The sequence below is a fragment of the Eretmochelys imbricata genome, chromosome 8, assembly GCF_965152235.1.
Source record: "Eretmochelys imbricata isolate rEreImb1 chromosome 8, rEreImb1.hap1, whole genome shotgun sequence".
NCBI lineage: Eukaryota > Metazoa > Chordata > Testudines > Cheloniidae > Eretmochelys > Eretmochelys imbricata.
In genome coordinates, this window is record NC_135579.1 from 84,415,350 (window position 1) to 84,433,482 (window position 18,133).

Sequence of the window (18,133 nt, forward strand, 5' to 3'; positions counted from 1 at the left end):
GCCTTTTCCAGGCGCTAACTTTGTCTCCCGTGTGTACTTGGAAACGTCTGTTGTGGAGGAGAAAGTCAGTGACGTTGACTAGCCACGATGGGAGTGCTCCTGAACGAGAGCCAGACCATGAGCCAGACTTAGTCATGCGCGGCTGTCAGGTCCAGAAATACTGCTCTTGCCTTCGGGTTTTTCAGAAAGCCATTTTTGATTAATGTTGTCAATAGCACTTCATCACAGTGCTCCATCCTCTCCGAAAGCCCGCTTGCTTGACTCGGTCTACTGACTCCATTTCTGGGGCGATGCATAGAAGAATGAGATGCGTCAGCACTTTGAATGACACAGACAACAGAGATATCAGTTGATAGCTTGCATCACTATGTGGGTCTTTCTGTGGTTTCAGGAGAGCAATGACTTTTGACATTCACCAGGTCTTCAAAAGTTGCTCTTCATTGACCAATCATGTGCAGAGCTGTGCCAGCTGCTTACGAGCACAAGTCCTGAGATGTGTTAAGAACACAAACAATATATTGTCATAGCCAGCAGCAGTGCTGCTCCTAATATTTTTTAAGGTCAGGCTTGACAAAGCCCTGGCTGGGATGATTTAACTGGGAATTGGTCCTGCTTCGAGCAGGGGGTTGGACTAGATGACCTTCAGGGGTCCCTTCCAACCCTGATATTCTATGATTCTATGATTCTAATATCACTCAGAATTTTGTCTAAGTCTGTGGCTGGGAACAGCTCCGTGAGTTGCAGAGAGTCATTTCTCCGATGGAGCTGACACCATTCATCATGGACTTGTCATCTGACATGTTCTCATCTGGGGTCTTTGACACATTCAGCAGATGGCTGGCAGGTTGGTTTGGTGTAACAGCTGGTTGGCTTAGGCCGATGGTTGCTGAGCTGTGCTGAGACAACGAATTAAATTCCAGCATTTCTGACTTGAGTGAGTGACATCTAGATTCCAAGTCGTCTCTTCCAATTGTGCCTTCTAGCAGCATCCAGTGACTCAGTCAGAGGACCAGCAAATCTGCATCATCAGAGAATTCATACTGACTGAGAAGTTTAGCACATTCAGCATCAAGGCATGGTGTGTAGACTGGACAGCTGTTGTGTGGTACAGATATGCAAACGGCTTTGAAGATGGCTCTTTGGAATTGAATGAAAGCTTGACTGGGATGATGTGCGGTAGTATGCAGATGACACTTTTTTCTAGAGCATCTGTGAACTTCTTCCTGAAGTTCCATCTTGGTTTGTTAAAGGTTCTAATGACGGGGATTTATCAGCAGATGTGGGTAATAGAAGATTTGTGTTGGCTGTGTGGAATGTCTTCCAAGACTTGACGTGATACAGGAGAGACACCAAGCACAAACCAGGAGAGTATTCACGAGACCATCTTGTGGAGTGGAAGGGGCACTCCTGCTTTGCATCATGGATGAGGGCAAGATCATTGTTAGATGATCCCAGTCAGGATAGTGGCTGTTGAAGTCACCTATGTATACAGCTGGATGACCTAGTCTCAGCAGAACTTGGTGGACTAGAACTTGCTTCAGGGTTTACATGTTAATGCACATAGACCTATCATGGCTGCTGGGTAGGAGCATGAAGGCGTCAGCCATCCCGCACCTCACTGACTCAGATTCTATTTCTCACAGAACCTCACCTACAGGAACTTAAAGTGGAAAACAACCCCTGCAAGTAAGCACGGCAATTTGAAACAAAGAACCCAAACCTCCATGGGGAACATCCCAGGAGCAGCCCCAAGCAGAAGCTGCTCTTCTCTGTCTCTATTTCCTTCCCAATCACCCTCAAGACCTCCTGCCAGTCTTATCTTTTGGAATGTCGTGAGATGTGATGTGGAGTGAAGCTGGTGGTTCTTGGTCCTCTTCCTCATTTTTCTTCTGGGTTGGAGAGGCTCCTCTATCTCTTTCTTTGGCCTTTGAAGGGGATGCCAGGTTGCTGTATAACTGCAGCAGAGAAGGGGCTACTTGGTTGGTAGTTTCCCACAATTCTAAAGACTCTCCTGGGTGTGTATGTGCACTGGGGAGAGAAGGAGGCAGAAAGAATGACAAAAGATCATCAGTAAAAGACTAAAATGAAAGAAAGAAAGAAAGAAAGAAAGAAAGAAAGAAAGAAAGAAAGAAAGAAAGAAAGAAAGAAAGAAAGAAAGAAAGAAAGAAAGAAAGAAAGAAAGAACATCTGCCTCTCAAAGATGACAATAAGAGCGAATGGAATTTCCAGTGTTACACTGAAGACATTTTCCATTAGTATCAGTGGGGGAAAAAACTACAAAAATCAGTAAAATAAAATGTTTAAACCCCTAGCTCAAATAGCTTCAATAATATGGACAAATTCTTCTTTTTTGAGGGGGAATAGATTAGGTGACCTAATATGCCATTTCCATCTCTAATTTATTCTGGAGGTGCCAGTCGCTGGTCCATAGTTAAGGCTGAGTTGAGCTTTGCACTTATAACAAGGTTTCAACCTCTTTGTTATGTATGAAACACAATATGTCACCTGTAGTGACACAAGGGGAAGGGGAAGAGAAAAGGGAAGGGGAAATCTAATGCATCTAATAATCATTTTCTTCTAATAGGGATCACAAACCCAAAAATGTCTTATTCATAACCAGTGATTATTGCATGGGCACTATGTGGCAGAGTTAAGGTTGTTTGGGTGCCCAAACTGTGCATTTCCATATTTTAACATGTTCAGATTTCTTTTAAATTTAACCTTAACTCTGAATTTCCTGAGTTATAATATTGGGGATAATTTAATATCCTTTTAATGATCTGACCCTAAATTACTGATATGTACTCTCTATCCTAACACAGCAGTTTTGTCTAGGAATATGATTCTGTGAATATAGAAGAAAAAATAAATTTCAAGTGCAGAGCTTGTTTACAGATTTAGGGGTTTACAACAGAAAAACTGAATAACAACTAGTTGTACCAATACTAAAACAAAGTCACTATAGTTCTGCAAATACGTGCATGTAACCCTTAAAATTTAATTCAATTAATTTTTCTCTCACCAACAGAAAGAGACCACAAATCCCACGAACTCACACATTGCTAGGCTATTTTCTCTATTCCTCTTGCATATCAGTGGTAATCTTCTAGACTAAGAAAAATTACTTGAATTTGTTTTGTTCACTGATTGATTCAGTACAATTGATTCTACAGGATTCTTGTTCTCCTTTATTCAGAACTTCACATCAATGTAATTTCAAGGACCCTTAATAAATTAAGGTTCATGAAGGTTACACATTTCCAGTTCATTTAACAGAAATAAAATCAGTTACAGTTTTGATTATAAAGTGGTCACATTTCTGAATATCTGAAAATGGACTTGAGATTCACTAGTATATATGAATCCACTGTTTCTGTGAAAGATCATCTCTTTGCAACTATTGCAGTAGATACTGCTAAATTTAATTAGATATAATCTTCACATTTTCATTAGCTATTAACATTATGTAAAGATAAACTAAAGCATAATGAGTCCTTTCATTATCACATAATTGTTATTTTAATGATTACATTATGAGTAATATAATACTGAATGTATTTCCACTTTTCACATTAGTGGGCAATTATTTATAATGCCTTTTATTATAATCCACCCATAGAGATCAAATTATTAATGCCTCCATTTTACTATAATGACGGCCACAGTTTCAAAATCAATATTACAGCCACAGGGAGAATTGTAAAATAACAATGAAGAAAACATATAAGCAATTGGCCAATCTCAGTCCTAATATGTGCAAGCAAGGAGCAACTCAGCTGAGATCTTTCGATCTACTGCTGCTCATACCACTCTGAATTTAGTCTAACATGGGTCAAGCCTATTGATGAAATTTCAAAAATGGAGAATAAAGACACACTCAAGACATAACTTTTGGAATTGGATCCAAACTTCCTCTTTAAGGATGTCTGGATCAAAGGGAAATGAACATTCTAATAGTTTGATGTATAATCCCAGTCCTGTCCACTCATTACACTCAATACATTAACAGTTAGTAAAAATAATAAGCAGCCCTACACTCTGCATTCTGTCCATCAAAAGTATAAGGGGGTGTGGGAAGTTCCTAACTCTTAAAATTATTCCTTTAACAGAAATGTTACCTAGTGTTCAGAGTAAAGGGGGATTAAGAGCAAGTCCTCCTGGGGATGTATTTCTTCATCTGCCATTAAGTAACTGAGTGATTTTGAACAAATCATTTGAACTCTTTGTGCGCCTAACACACCGACTATAATGTCTCACCTCTCAAATAACAGCACATAAATAATGCTTTCTTTCATCTCTGGTTGACTAGGACACTCTGTCCCACCCTGTGAACAATTATGTGTCCTCAGTTATACATGCCTTTGTCATCTCTTGTCTGGACTACAGCAATGCAATATATCTGGGCATGAAGCCATCAGCCCTTAGAACAGAAAGCTGTAGTGCCTCTCCTCACCAGCCCAGGACACTGCACACACATCAAACCTGTCCTCCGGTCTCTCCACTGTCTTTCCATAGAATATTAAATCAAGTTGAGAGTCTCAGTCCTTAACTTCAAGGTGCTGAATGGTCTGGACCCAGCAGGCCTACAATATCGCCTAAAGTACTGAGATGAAGACAGTGATCAACAACTCTGTTCCTCCGGCACAGTGGAAAGATCCACCAAAAGGGTGGAGCTCATGTGGGCAGGAGACAAAGCTCGCTCAGTACTTCGTCTGAGACTATGGAATGAACTCCCCCAGGAACTAAGAACCCTCACATATGTCATCACCTTCTGCTCCGAATTCAAGGTGCACTTTCTCATCCCTGCCTTCTCGAATATATTCATAGAGTGTGTGGACAAAAACCAAAAAACCCAATCCCCAAAACCCAAACAACCTCCCCAAAAACCCAGAACACACAATTGTTCCTCTGCGGAGAGGATGAGGGAATAAATCACACATGATAGATGTTAGTTATATTGCTTAATGCACTCCTGTTAGGTGCACAAAAGCTACAGTGATCAACACAGTACAGAAATCTACATAGAACACAATAATAGAAGTGAACAAATTTGGTGACTATCATTTATTGAACAAGAAAACCATTTTGCCAGTACTTTTCAGGTGATTTTGTTCCTCTGAAATTTTGGTTGTTCATGAAATAGCAGAAGACTGAGAAGTTGTCATGGTGACACACGCAAAATTCAAAAAGGCTTTTTTGCGTGAATTTCTAAGCAGTAGTAGCCACTGCTTTCCTGGAGTCCCTTTTCTCAGGGAAAATTGATTAATCTTTCTAAGCCTCAGTTTCTTTCTCTGTAAAAAGGGGATAAATACTTCCCTGACACATAGGGATGTTTTGAGGTTTAAACAACTAATGTCTGTAAAGTGCTTGGAAATACTCAAATGGAAGATTTGTGGAATACCTTTAGGAGACAGGAGCTTCAGAATATGTTGTGAATGTAAACTGCAGCCAATACCTCATGGAAACTCATTGCCTGTGGAACCTGTTGCCAGGGGATGTTGTGAAGGCCAAAAGTAGAACTGGGTTCAAAAAAAAAATTAGATAAGTTTATGGAGGATACGTCCATCAATGGCTATTACCCAAGACGGTCAGGGACACAGTCCCATGCTCTGGGTGTCCCTAAGCCTCTGACTGCCAGAAGCTGGGACTGGATAACTCAATAATTGCCCTGTTCTGTTCATTCCCCCTGATGTGTCTGGTACCGGTCACTGTTGGAAGACAGGATATTAGGCTATACGGACCATTAGGCTGACTCAGAGTGGCCATTTTTATGTTCTTATGAAAACTGTGAAACAATTTATGAAGAAACACTTCAGTACTTAGCAACTATTTTTGAAATTTATTTTTCCTTATTTTTTAAAGCTAAGGAGATTTCTGTAATTAGGGATAGACTCGTTGTTTCTAATGCATTCATCTACTCTTGCCGCTTATTTTCATCCTGATGTGATAATCCTCTAGTTGTGGCATCATGGTAATTTCTACAGCTATCTACGAATGTTTTGCATCAAGCATCACTTGATTATTTTTTATTTAAATGAATCATTTAGAGAAAGTTATTGGACAGGTAAATAATGTCTCTCTCTCTCTTTAACCTATGTATCAGTAGCATAAAGGAGATGTTTATAGGATGACTCTTCCATAACATAAAAATAAAGAAAAAGGAGTCTCCAAGGATCAGGCAGGATAACCAGAGTAACCTTACAAAAATAAAAAAAATATGGGCATTTAGGAACATTTTCCTTGATTGCAGTTGTATTTTTACTTGATATTAATGCACAGTGCGGGGTATGAATCATACTTAATGGTATTATAAACAAGAACTGCTTGGGATGAGTCCATGATGTTTCACGTTCACATGCACTGTCACCCAGATCACCTGATATACTGATCAATATCTGAGACAGCACGCCGACAGTTTGTGGACACTTCTGAAGACTCATACTAGTGGCTTGTCTACGTTTAAAAGGCTCCAGCAGTGCAGTTCACACTGATGCAACTGCACTGATACAGCTGTGCCACTGCAGCACTTCAGTGAAGACGCTACCTATGCTGATGGGAAAGAGAGTTAGGTCTGTATAACTGTGTGGCTCAGGGGTGTAGATTTTCCACACCCCTGAGCAACATAGTTGTACTAACAGAAATTGCTAGTGCAGACCAAGTCCCTGCAGAAGAAGTCATATTTCTCAAACTGTTGCAACTTCCAAAATCTCCTGAAGACATTAATACTTGAGTAACGCTACACCTGGTACCTCTTGTGCACACTATCCATAACTATGCCCGCCTTTACAAGCTTAGATAATTTGATTATCTAACCAGAAGAAACATTACTGTAATTCAGTTAAATTTGTCTCACTTCAAGTTGTATTATATCCCAAAAGAACATCAAGGGGAGAAGTGTAGTTGTATATCCCGGAAAGTGTAGTTGTATATACCATCTACAGCATAAACACATGCACACATTAGTGTCACTGTTCTGAAACTGTATCATATATTCTTTGTATGGAATAGATATTTAACCCATGAAAAACTAATCTTTTTGCCTATATTAAGACAGAAATACATCACAGAGGTATACTGATAGCAGCTTCACAGTTAGGGCTGCATTCTAAAATGGAGCATAAATTCTTGTTTTTCTCCAGAAATAGGTGGACAATAAGTGTGAAGTTTCACACAGGATTAGTTTTTATGCCCATTGATTTTTCAGTGTAGTTTTGTTTAGTTTCTCTTCAGACATTTTTAAATTGAAAGTCTGAATTTAAAAGAAAGTCTGAATTGGGCTCTGGCTAACCTATTTCCTTGGCAGTTCTAGCTTTCGTTGTTGAGCAATCTTTCTTCTCAACCATTGCCTGTCTACACAAAGATTGGTAGAGAGGTGGATCCTCTGTAGATTTGGTACAACAGGTACATCCCCCAAAAACGTTGGAGTTAGGTCACTTTTAGCCCTTATTCACATCATCACTGAAAGTTTCTGTGGTGTACACACAAGCCTGACTGGTTGTTGGGGAATGAACCTGATTGATTAATGAGTGGTCAGATCAAACACAACCTTTTCTATCTAGAGCTACACTTTTCTGTCAGTTTTTCCTGCTCCCATGATGGGCTGCCTTCAAGGCCTGAATGGCATTTCTGTAACAAATATTCCTTATGTGAGTCTCAGCAGTTTGTTTGATTGCAGTGAGTTTTCTTTTAACAAATCCTGTAGATGAATGAAGTTGTTGCTATAGAAGCATAAATGCTACATGTGACTCAGTGCACTTCAGGTGACTGCCATTAAGAAGCCCACAATAACCAACAGTTATCACACCAAGGTAATTGTGATATTGCATTTAACTTCTAGTCTAAGTAGTGTATCTCAGCTATTGTATCATGGTGTATTATGTATTATGATAAGCGAAGACTTTCAACAACGACTACGGTTTTAGGACACTTGCATTTCACCTGGCAACAAAGTTATGTTCTTGAGAAAGATCTGAATTTATCCCTTTTTTTTAAACAACTCCTATGGCTCTAATTTAGGCACCTTAAAAAGGAAAATCATTTTCGCCATGGTGAGCTGCAAAGTCATGAAATATTATGGGAGTCGGTCCAGCGAAGTTTCAACAAATTATATCAAAAATTCCATATAAGCTGTGCCTATACTAACCTTTTTCCTCCCAAATTTCCTACAATTACTACTATCACTTAGCTCCACCAGTAGAAGCAATGGTGGGAGAGCTAGAGTACACACGGCTACTAGGGCTGCTGGCATATTTACCACTATATTGTCTAACCTTTCTCAGAGTCGGCAAAACTGCAGACAGGACCTTCTCCATGCTAGCACTCCCGATGTTGCTATGACCAGCAGAGCTGAATTTATGGTATCAGTGATAGAAAATTTGGGTGCTGTGGGAGGAAGGCACATGTAGATAAGAGAATGAACCATACTGCAATAAGGATTTAATATTTGGCTTGCCAAAACCAAGAGAGCAACCAGAAAAGTAGATTAAGTGGTATTTTGTTCTTCAGAAATCAACAGATACATTCAAAGGAAAGGGGAAAATGCACAGAGGAAGATCAAGTATCTACTTATGATATAATGCTTGGCTTACATCATCAGGTAACAACAAATAATTTTATGGCTCGGGTCAACAATAATTACAAAATCAGTACATTCTCTCACACACACACACAAATCCGTTCCCTACCACAGTTTTATCACAAAAATATTAGCTATTTCTGATCAACTTTTTGTTAGAAAATTTAGCTTTACTACATAATTGGTATATGCAGTGATTGCTGTGTTTCTTAATGCAATTGCTATTGCTTTATGTAGTATTTACAGATTTACTGGCACGTTCATAAAAAAGGAGCTCCTTCAATTGTGTTCCATCTGCCTAATAGAGAAAAATGTTTATCTTAATTAGGAAAATCTTCATAAAGAAACATAAATGCAGCTATTAATGGGCTACAGGGAATAAATCTAGCATATTCAGAAGCAAATGGCATCTTATCAGTTCATGGTGGAGTAAATACAGAGAGCATAAAACTCCTGAACAGTTGTTACCAGGCCTGTGATTGACCACAACCAGTGATACGGGTTGAGATTTAAGTGTTTTATAATGAACAATCCATTTATTTCATTAAGCTTTCATGCTTTATAACCTTGCTTTTTTCAGGTAATAAAGGAGTCTTAACTGACAATGAAACTGTTAGTCACTATATGAATTAAGATGGACAAAGCCATTAATCTTTTTTGAAGAAATTCCTTTATAAAACAAAAGGATGGAGGGGCCAAGGAATGGTTCAGGACAGGTTCAGAGACATGTGTCTGGAACACTGGCACTGTAGAAAGGAACATGGTTAGAAGCTTCTATGTTCACTGAAGTCAATGGCAAAGTTCCCATTGGCTTTAATGATACAGGCTCAGGGCCTAGGTCTGGAGGATATGAATATACTTGAACAAAAGCCACAAAAACTCCTCCCCCCAAAAAAAAATGTTTACTCAAACATTTGTATATTTTCTATTTAGTTATGATCTGTAGGCATCTTCCACTATCTAATAAAACGTCTACCTGGTTCTGTAAAAAAATAACATTCTCTTAAAACAATCCCCTCACATTCAAAACAGAAGAAGGAGGTAACTTAATTTTTCACCTTCCTTACAGTTTTTGTTATGAGGAGATGCACACAGAACACAAAAAAACCTTCTTTTAAAATCCATCTAGAATATATTACTTCATACACATAGGTCACGAGTTATTGTTTGTACTCCCTGAGTTGCAGACTCCAGCTCTTAGAACCAGGTTTCCAGTAGCAATATTCACAACTTCACATACAGAATATTCAGAAAGCGATTCTTGTAACTCTGGCCTAACATATTCTATTTCCACAAGTATTCCTGTCATAAATATAAAGGGAAGGGTAAACCCCTTTAAAATCCCTCCTGGCCAGAGAAAAAAATCCTCTCACCTGTAAAGGGTTAAGAAGCTAAAGGTAACCTCACTGGCACCTGACCAAAATGACCAATGAGGAGACAAGATACTTTCAAAAGCTGGGAGGAGGGAGAGAAACAAAGGGTCTGGTCTGTCTGTCTATATGCGGCTTTGCCGGGGATAGACCAGGAATGGAGTCTTAGAACTTTTAGTAAGTAATCTAGCTAGGTATGCGTTAGATTATGATTTCTTTAAATGGCTGAGAAAAGAATTGTGCTGAAGAGAATAACTATTTCTGTCTGTGTATCTTTTTATAACTTAAGGTTTTGCCTAGAGGGGTTCTCTATGTTTTAAATCTAATTACCCTGTAAGTTATCTACCATCCTGATGTCACAGGGGGGATTTCTTTACTTCTATCTCTATTAAAAGTCTTCTTGTAAGAAAATTGAATGCTTTTTCATTGTTCTCAGATCCAAGGGTTTGGGTCTGTGGTCACCTATGCAAATTGGTGAGGCTTTTTATCCAACATTCCCCAGGAAAGGGGGGGTGCAAGTGTTGGGAGGATTGTTCATTGTTCTTAAGATCCAAGGGTCTGGGTCTGTAGTCACCTAGGCAAATTGGTGAGGCTTTTTACCAAACCTTGTCCAGGAAGTGGGGTGCAAGGTTTTGGGAAGTATTTTGGGGGGAAAGACGTTTCCAAACAGCTCTTCCCCAGTAACCAGTATTTGTTTGGTGGTGGTAGCGGCCAATCCAAGGACAAAGGGTGGAATATTTTGTACCTTGGGGAAGTTTTGACCTAAGCTGGTAAAGATAAGCTTAGGAGGTTTTTCATGCAGGTCCCCACATCTGTACCCTAGCGTTCAAAGTGGGGAAGGAACCTTGACAATTCCTGATGGTAAACTAGTGTATCTGTGGAAAGCAAATACAAAAGGGGCACAAACACGCTCCAAGCAATCCAGTATTTGATTCAAGCCAACATCCAGGGAAATTGTTTAAAGCACTGATATTTGCCCACTACTAGCTTCATTACTTTGGCGAGACTGTTATATGAAGTAAACAATATAAGTGGCAGCAACATGATGTACTTTTGTTGCTTAATTTCAGTGATATCCTCACTAGCTCAGGCTTTGTATAGATTAATCAGACACATGGAGAACCACATATTAGTTGAGGTGAGCTGTGATGACTGCAGTTATCTAACAGTGTCAATCTGAACAGTAAATGAATATAATTTGAGAGAGCTAAATGACAGCGTTATAATAAAAGGCTCATATATTGCCAAGATAATAAATAATTAACAAGTAACTGCACAAAATAGCAGGTTGAACACCCCACCCAAATTCTGAATCAAGATTCAGAAGTAAGTGAGCAGAATGATCCGTCTCTCTGCCACAAATGATAAAACAGCTTTCTCACAACCTAATATGCAGCACCATCTGGCACAAGCACAGAGGCGGCTGAGAACTTCTGAAAGTGAAGCACAAAAGCCATTTAGTTGCTTTAGGGGTTACCCAAGATATCCAAACGAACAACCAAACAAAAAACAACCCTTCAAACTAAGGAGCAGAGGGTTTGTTGGTTTTTTTTTGGCAGGGTGGGGGCAGTTGTTTTATTTGCATTCCCTGGCTGAAAACATGGACCATTGGATCTTTTTTAGGGACACTTGCATAGCTAATCATGCCAATAGAGTGTCACTGAACTGAATTGTGTGGGTATGAGTGTAATAGAGAGTTCAGGTGGTGTGTATGGGAAGTCAATTGCATACAAAACAGGCCAGGTTTTAGAGTCCTCTTATTTTGTGACTTTTAATGAGAATTTCAGGACACTGAAATACGTTTTCTATCTGGGATCATGGAGCTTTTTATGTTGTTACATGTATAAACCATGAATAAAACCACCAGGTTAAGCTGTGCTTAGTTTAGGTTTCTCTCTTAAAAAATTTCATACCAGTAGTAACCAATATCACCACTGGTGTGCATCATTGACTGTGCAGCCACTCCATTTGATGGTCCCATGGTTGTGTGTGTAATTGAACAGGAACACTATTGCAGCATTGCTGGCCCCAGATTGCGGAACTCATCTTGCTGAAGGCACTATACAATATGCACCACACTGAGTTGTTAATCTGAGCTGTTTGCAGTATAGATAGAAATGGAGTTCACATTAGACTGATCTAGGTGATATTAGCAAACTCAGGATTCATTATATTATTGCTTTCTGAAAGTGACTTTCAGTGCAGACTGTTTTCTAAATGATCCTTAAAAGACACTCCCTTCCTCCTCATCACCTTCACCTAAGGCAATAACATCTGGTAACATTGATCTATTTGCTGCTAGTTTTCATTAATTGTACCCATCCCTGAGGGTGGTGCAGCTTTGGCAGCAGCTAATTAAAACCTATTTAGAGCTGCTCAGTGCACTTTATCAGACCAAAATTGACTCTGTTGCTTTAATGGAGACTACAGTTTTCTCTATTATTACCTTAAGTGAAGTTTATAAGGTTTTCCCTTACATTTCTAAAGTACAGGGAAAGTTATAACTGCCTTTATAACTACTCACCTGGATTCAAATGAATATAATGATGTAAAATTTAGTTATTGGCTGGCATTTCTTCAAATGTGCTTCAAATTCTCCTTTCATCTGACTCTATGTACATAATATAGGAAAGTGCAGTAAAGTATTGCGAGAAACTGTCAGATTTACAGCACTACAGAGGGCAGTGCCACTAAAATGCATTAATACAAAACTGTGAATGTCTGCCAATGTATATTATTTATATACAACAATTACTCAGAGTGGATGAACTCTCACACCACCCTGAATGACCAAGCCTCTGCCCAAATTCACAATACTGTGTGTCAAGACCAATCTCCAGATCCAGGAAGCCAATTTCAAGAAGATATTATGCTGTCCCTGTAGAACAAAAATTACTTCATTTTGAAAATAGGAAGGTTGTTTGCTATTAATCCATAATGGGTCTAGCCCCATTTCTTCCATTGACCAATAACTGAACTGTAAACAGACAAATTATGGGCTTGATCCCATGCCTATTGAAATCAATGGCAAAGCTCCCACTAACTTCTGTGGTGCAGGAGCAGAATCTATTTGCCTATAAGTGGCTACACCATGCCTGTTTGATACTTTTCATAACTCTGAGAATAGAATGCGAGCACTATTATGGTGAGAACATTTAAAGTCCCATTAATTTCCTCAAGAGACGTTACATCAACAGAATATAGAAACAGAAAGCTCACTAAAAGATTAACAAACTAGAAATCTGTTGTAATCTTACTATGCACTGGGAATGTACACCATACGTAAAGGCAGTACTTTAGGATTAAACCCAAAATAAATCCAGTTACAACTCACGCTGTATATTTTTAAAGTTGAGCAGAACTTGGTTTCCCTCCAAATTTCTTGTTTGGAACATGGTAAAAACTGAGCACTGTTTAAACTAATATTGGAAGCAAGCGCTGATGTTTCTCCTAGGAACTGAAGGAATATTTGGCTGAGGTACCTGAAAGAGTCTGTATCAACATCGTAATAGTTTGACATGATACATGAAGCCATTTTTTTCTCATCCAGGGAGCTGTTGCTCTTTGCTGCTTCAGTAAGCAGAACAGATCCCAAATAGCCTTCATTATCATACCCAGACCCCTGAATGAAGCAGCACAACAAAACACGTATTGAGGATTTAAATGATGATGCATGTCAGTAGTTCCCAAACTGTGGGCCGCAGACCACCAGTGGTTTGTAGAGTGTTGTCTTGGGGTACAAGGAGTCCCAGCTGGTGACATGATGCTTGCTTTCCTTGTTTTTCCCCCGGCAAATCACATTAAATGAAGCTAACGATACATTTAATTAATAGTTTTACGTGGAAAAGTAATAATAGGAAACAATTTTTGTGGTGACATAGGGATGTTACTTGATTGCTAATGCGTATGTGGTTGGGGGATGCAGGAAGTGCAGGGTGAAGGACTAAAGAAGCCTTTCCCCCAGCACACAGTTCCATGGATGGGATGGGGATAGATCCTGGCAGATCCTCCAGCCCCAATCTTACCTCAGCCCTCTCTAGCCCCAGCACCACATGCTGCTGTGCAGATGGCCTCTGTAGAGCTCACTCTCTACTCTACACGGGGAATTCACTGACCTTCCATCATGCATATAGCACCCTCTTGGAGCAGCATAATCACACATATGGTTCTCCACAAGCCAGTGGTATATAACTTTAGTATAATTTTACTAGAAACACTAGCCATTTGGTGATATGCCTGATCATCTATTTTAACTGAAACAGAATTATTTGGATTTGAGGTAAAGCTTGACAGAGTATCTTGACAAGAGAGGTAAATATACGACCTCTTCTTCCCTTTGTCCTGAGGTTGTATGTGTAGGAATGATGTGTAGGCCTCCCCTCTTTGAATAACATGTCAATTTAATCAATATTAAATTGAGCTGAAAACAACACACACAGCTCTGAAAAGGCTTTAGGAAGGTATCCAATATTTTTTGGGATCCAGGCCAACAAAAACGGAAATAACAGAAGGTAGCAAAGGTGGGATAAATGGGGCCTGTCTGCTACCTCATCAAGTGCCCGGAACAGTCAAAAACATATATGAATCCATTAAAAACATATCTGGGGGCTCACTGAAGAGCTGGCATGCAAGATGGCCTTCTCTTGCCTATCTTTTGTCATTAACATCAGAGTACCTCTTCACAGGCAGGACTTACCGATCTTTTCCAGTTTCCTCCTTAAATACCCCATCACAGTAACTCATGCGCTTTTCTGTTGTCACATAGATTTTGGCATTGGGGTAGCTGTCAACAGCTTTCTTCAGCATGTTGTACACAATGCCATTGCCATCTTTCCTCATGTTTCGAAAAGGCCCCCAGATGACATAGACCGTGCTATTGGCTTCCTTGAAAAAGTACTCAGGATTCTTGAGCAGTAGGGGAACACTGGTATGTGAGACCACTCGTATGGTCGTCTTCTTCCCAACATCCTCCTCATAACCCTTGGTGGGAGCATTGTTCATTCTCCATATACAGGAAGACTGGTCAATCTCAATTCCCACTTTCTGACCAGCCATCTGACCTGAGTTCGAAACAATGGCACAGACATCACAGTCTAGCTGGAGAGGCTGAAAGAGAGAGAGAACAAAACAGATGACAGGTCTTACACATTGAGATGGAAAATTTAGTTAAAAGAAGTAAATAGTCCAACAAATTGGGAGCAAGATTTCTCTCAAAGCACATCAATTCCTGTGTAGAGGAGCGGGCAGTAAAGTCTATAGTTACTAAGCCCTGAATGAGATCCTTTTCTACCAAACGAATTAGCACACACTAATCTTCTGCTTCTATTCTCCTCATTTCAAAATCAACTGGAAAGTAATCATGTGTCTTCCACTATATATTTTTTCCTTTCAATTAAAAAGAATTTGAAATAAGAAACATGTAAATAATAGTTAGATGGATGTTTTGTTCCCTTGTAAGAGATTGTTGTCAGTAGTAGATTTAAAAACAGAAAAAAGAATGAAGGAAATGTAGTTGTGCACGGATTGCATATTTCATCGATAGGTTTGGATGAATGGATATTTAATCTGTGATAAAAGTCAGCTCTGAAGTGGCTCTCCAGCAGGCATTCTACTGTAGCTTGAGCCTATGAATATATGGGAAAATGTGCCTGTGCCCTTATAAAACAGCTCCTTATGTCTGGAGCACATTATTATATGTATACAGGTTCTCTTCCGAGGACACTTATGTCCCATGAAAGAGCCAATGAGATACAAGTTGACTATGGACCTGTGAGCTAGAGGCTTGATCTATGCCTACTGAAGTCAATGGCAAAATTTCCATTCAATTCAATAGTGCAGGTTCAGATCCCAAACCAAGAACACCCGAGTCCTTCTAATGCTGGTTCTCACAGACTCTCTTTGTGGACCTGAGCACATTCTCTGACTCTGCTTCTCTGCATGAAATGGGAATAGCAATAGGTTCCTACCTCACAGGAGGAATTAGCCTGTTTCACATACTGTTGGGGGGAATTAGTCTGTTTCACATACTGTTTGCCTGACTCATGTGAGACAATCCCCTGATGCCCAAGAGGAGTAGAATTGAGCCCTAAATATTTATAAACAGCTAGAAGACGAAAAGCACTATATGTAATTCAAGCATGTGACATGTGAATCTAGAATCCTAAATCCACCTGAATGCAGACCAGTTCTACAAGAATTGGCCAGGTCTACAGATGCTTAGTGAACCCGGGCTGATGTTAGTCCTTCATCCATCCCATAGCCAAGGTTATGGATCCTCTCCAACTTTATCTTTGATCAGTGACCTGATCTCTTCTTTTCCTCTCTGCTGGCAGTCAATGTCTCCATTGCCTTCTTACACCAGTGAGTATTGAGCCATCAGCCTTATGGCATGCTACCTGCCCCTCTAAAGGATGGCTAGCAGCAGAGTGGGAGCCTTTCACTTCAGTGATGTGAATCCGTGTCCCAGCCACATTTGACAATTGCAGACTTGGAAAGAAACCAACTAAGACGTCACAATCTGTTCTGTGACAACGAACTGTAATGCCATAGATGTGAAAATGGTGAGGTCAGAAGTTGACAAACAGGTTAGGAGAGGGCCAAATGATAACAATAACAGTGCCTCCTATGTGTAACAAATACGTAACTTAACAAAGGTTCTACCCACCGGGCCCCTGAAGTAATCTTAAACACAGATGTAAAGGCTTGTGCTGGAATGATTGGTGTGCTCTGGCTGTTTTTTAAAATGTCTTTTCTTCATTTCACTAGGAGTGAAGGATGCTTGACTGCACACAAAAGTATCAACAATATTTTCTTTAGAAAATGCTGTACATTTTGTAGTCTTTGGGAGCTGTCCTGAATAGCTCTCTGGCAGCATGAATGAAATCCCAGGAGATGCAGCTGAACACAACCACCTTTCTGTTTACCACTTAGTTACAGAAATCGTCCCTAAAATACTTTGAGAGTACATGGATGGATGAACTAAAGAAATCTATAAGCATAACCCATATACGAGCATGAAATGACTGTTGCAGTCTCGGTAGATTAATTTATATTTTTTAGGATGAAAGTTCAAACTAACAACTAATGAACAAGGAATTGCTGGAGGGGAAAAGATCACTTGGCTCAAGAATCTAGTCCTGTTTAAAACTGTCTCAGCCTCATGCTATTGCTTTCTCGCAGTGTCCTTCCTTCTTCATTAAAATGTATAGCGCTCTCAAACTCATTTAAATTGTTTGATTTGATGGTCTCACTTGGAAATTTATTCCATGTTTTCTATTCACTGTTCTGCCTCAATAAAAGTCATACACTTATACTTGCAATGGTGTCCCTCAGTTTTCTAACCTTTTTGTTGTGATCCATTTATCGTGTTCCATTTTATCAAATCCTTTCATAATTCGGAGTGCTTATCTAGTAGGTTACCTTGCAATCTGCTTTCTTTCAACAGGAAGAGGCTTAGTCTCTTTAGCCTTTCTCAGAACGAATATTTTTAAAAGATGGAATTGCCTGAGCTGTTCTAATTTGCATCTTTTCTAAAAGCAATCAGCTCCACGGAAAGTCAATGAAAACTTAACTCAGCACTCCATGTGGACCTGATCCAAATCAATGGACATCTTTCAATCAACTTCAATAGCTTGGAATCAGACCCTCTGTGGTCTAACTACAGAATATGCATCAGTTTTCACTCATTGTATATTGTAGCCCTCTGTGGAAGTATCCCAGTAACCTGTTGTCCTGATTTATAATTGTCACCTTTTAGAATGATGGTTTCAACAATTCTTGTACAGCTGCTCTATAACTCTTTTTCTGGTTCAATATGCTATATTACCATTCCTGTGTTTTACTAACCCTCCAAGAGCTATATGAAACCAATCCTCTTTCCATTAAACTCAGTGGCAAAACTCCAGGGTGTCATATGCACAAAGAGAAGAAAGAAGCAGGGACAGCATTTCTAGTTACAGGTGCATGAAAATGGGGAGGGAGAGTAGGGGGAGATGGAGATGAGAGAATTACAAAAACCTACCCCATTGATGACCTTTCTACACTTAGCAGTGACTATGTATAGGTGTCTACATCCCAAAAAATACTATCATGATTAAACACTAGCTTGTCGGCAACCTTAGCAGAGAAGATAAGAACTGAACTGAATGGAGAACAAAATGCCCTCTTCACCTTTAGAGCTGGTCATCCC

General features: G+C 39.6%; 1 protein-coding gene across 2 annotated transcripts in view; it reads right to left on the reverse strand.

Annotated features, from left to right (window-relative positions):
• The window catches only part of ST6GALNAC3 (ST6 N-acetylgalactosaminide alpha-2,6-sialyltransferase 3), a 103,905-nt gene extending 88,350 nt beyond the window's left edge, over positions 1 to 15,555 (reverse strand). Inside the window, exons 1-2 of one of the 2 annotated variants that reach the window (XM_077824741.1) lie at positions 15,527 to 15,555; positions 14,642 to 15,043 (exon numbers count right to left, since the gene is read on the reverse strand). In XM_077824741.1, the coding sequence (XP_077680867.1) occupies positions 14,642 to 15,043; positions 15,527 to 15,552 (428 nt within the window). In that variant the 5' untranslated portion in view covers positions 15,553 to 15,555. Of the gene's footprint in view, positions 1 to 14,641; positions 15,064 to 15,526 lie in introns of those variants that run through there. The other variant, XM_077824742.1, reaches the window with a different exon arrangement.
• Between the last annotated feature and the right edge of the window lie 2,578 nt (positions 15,556 to 18,133).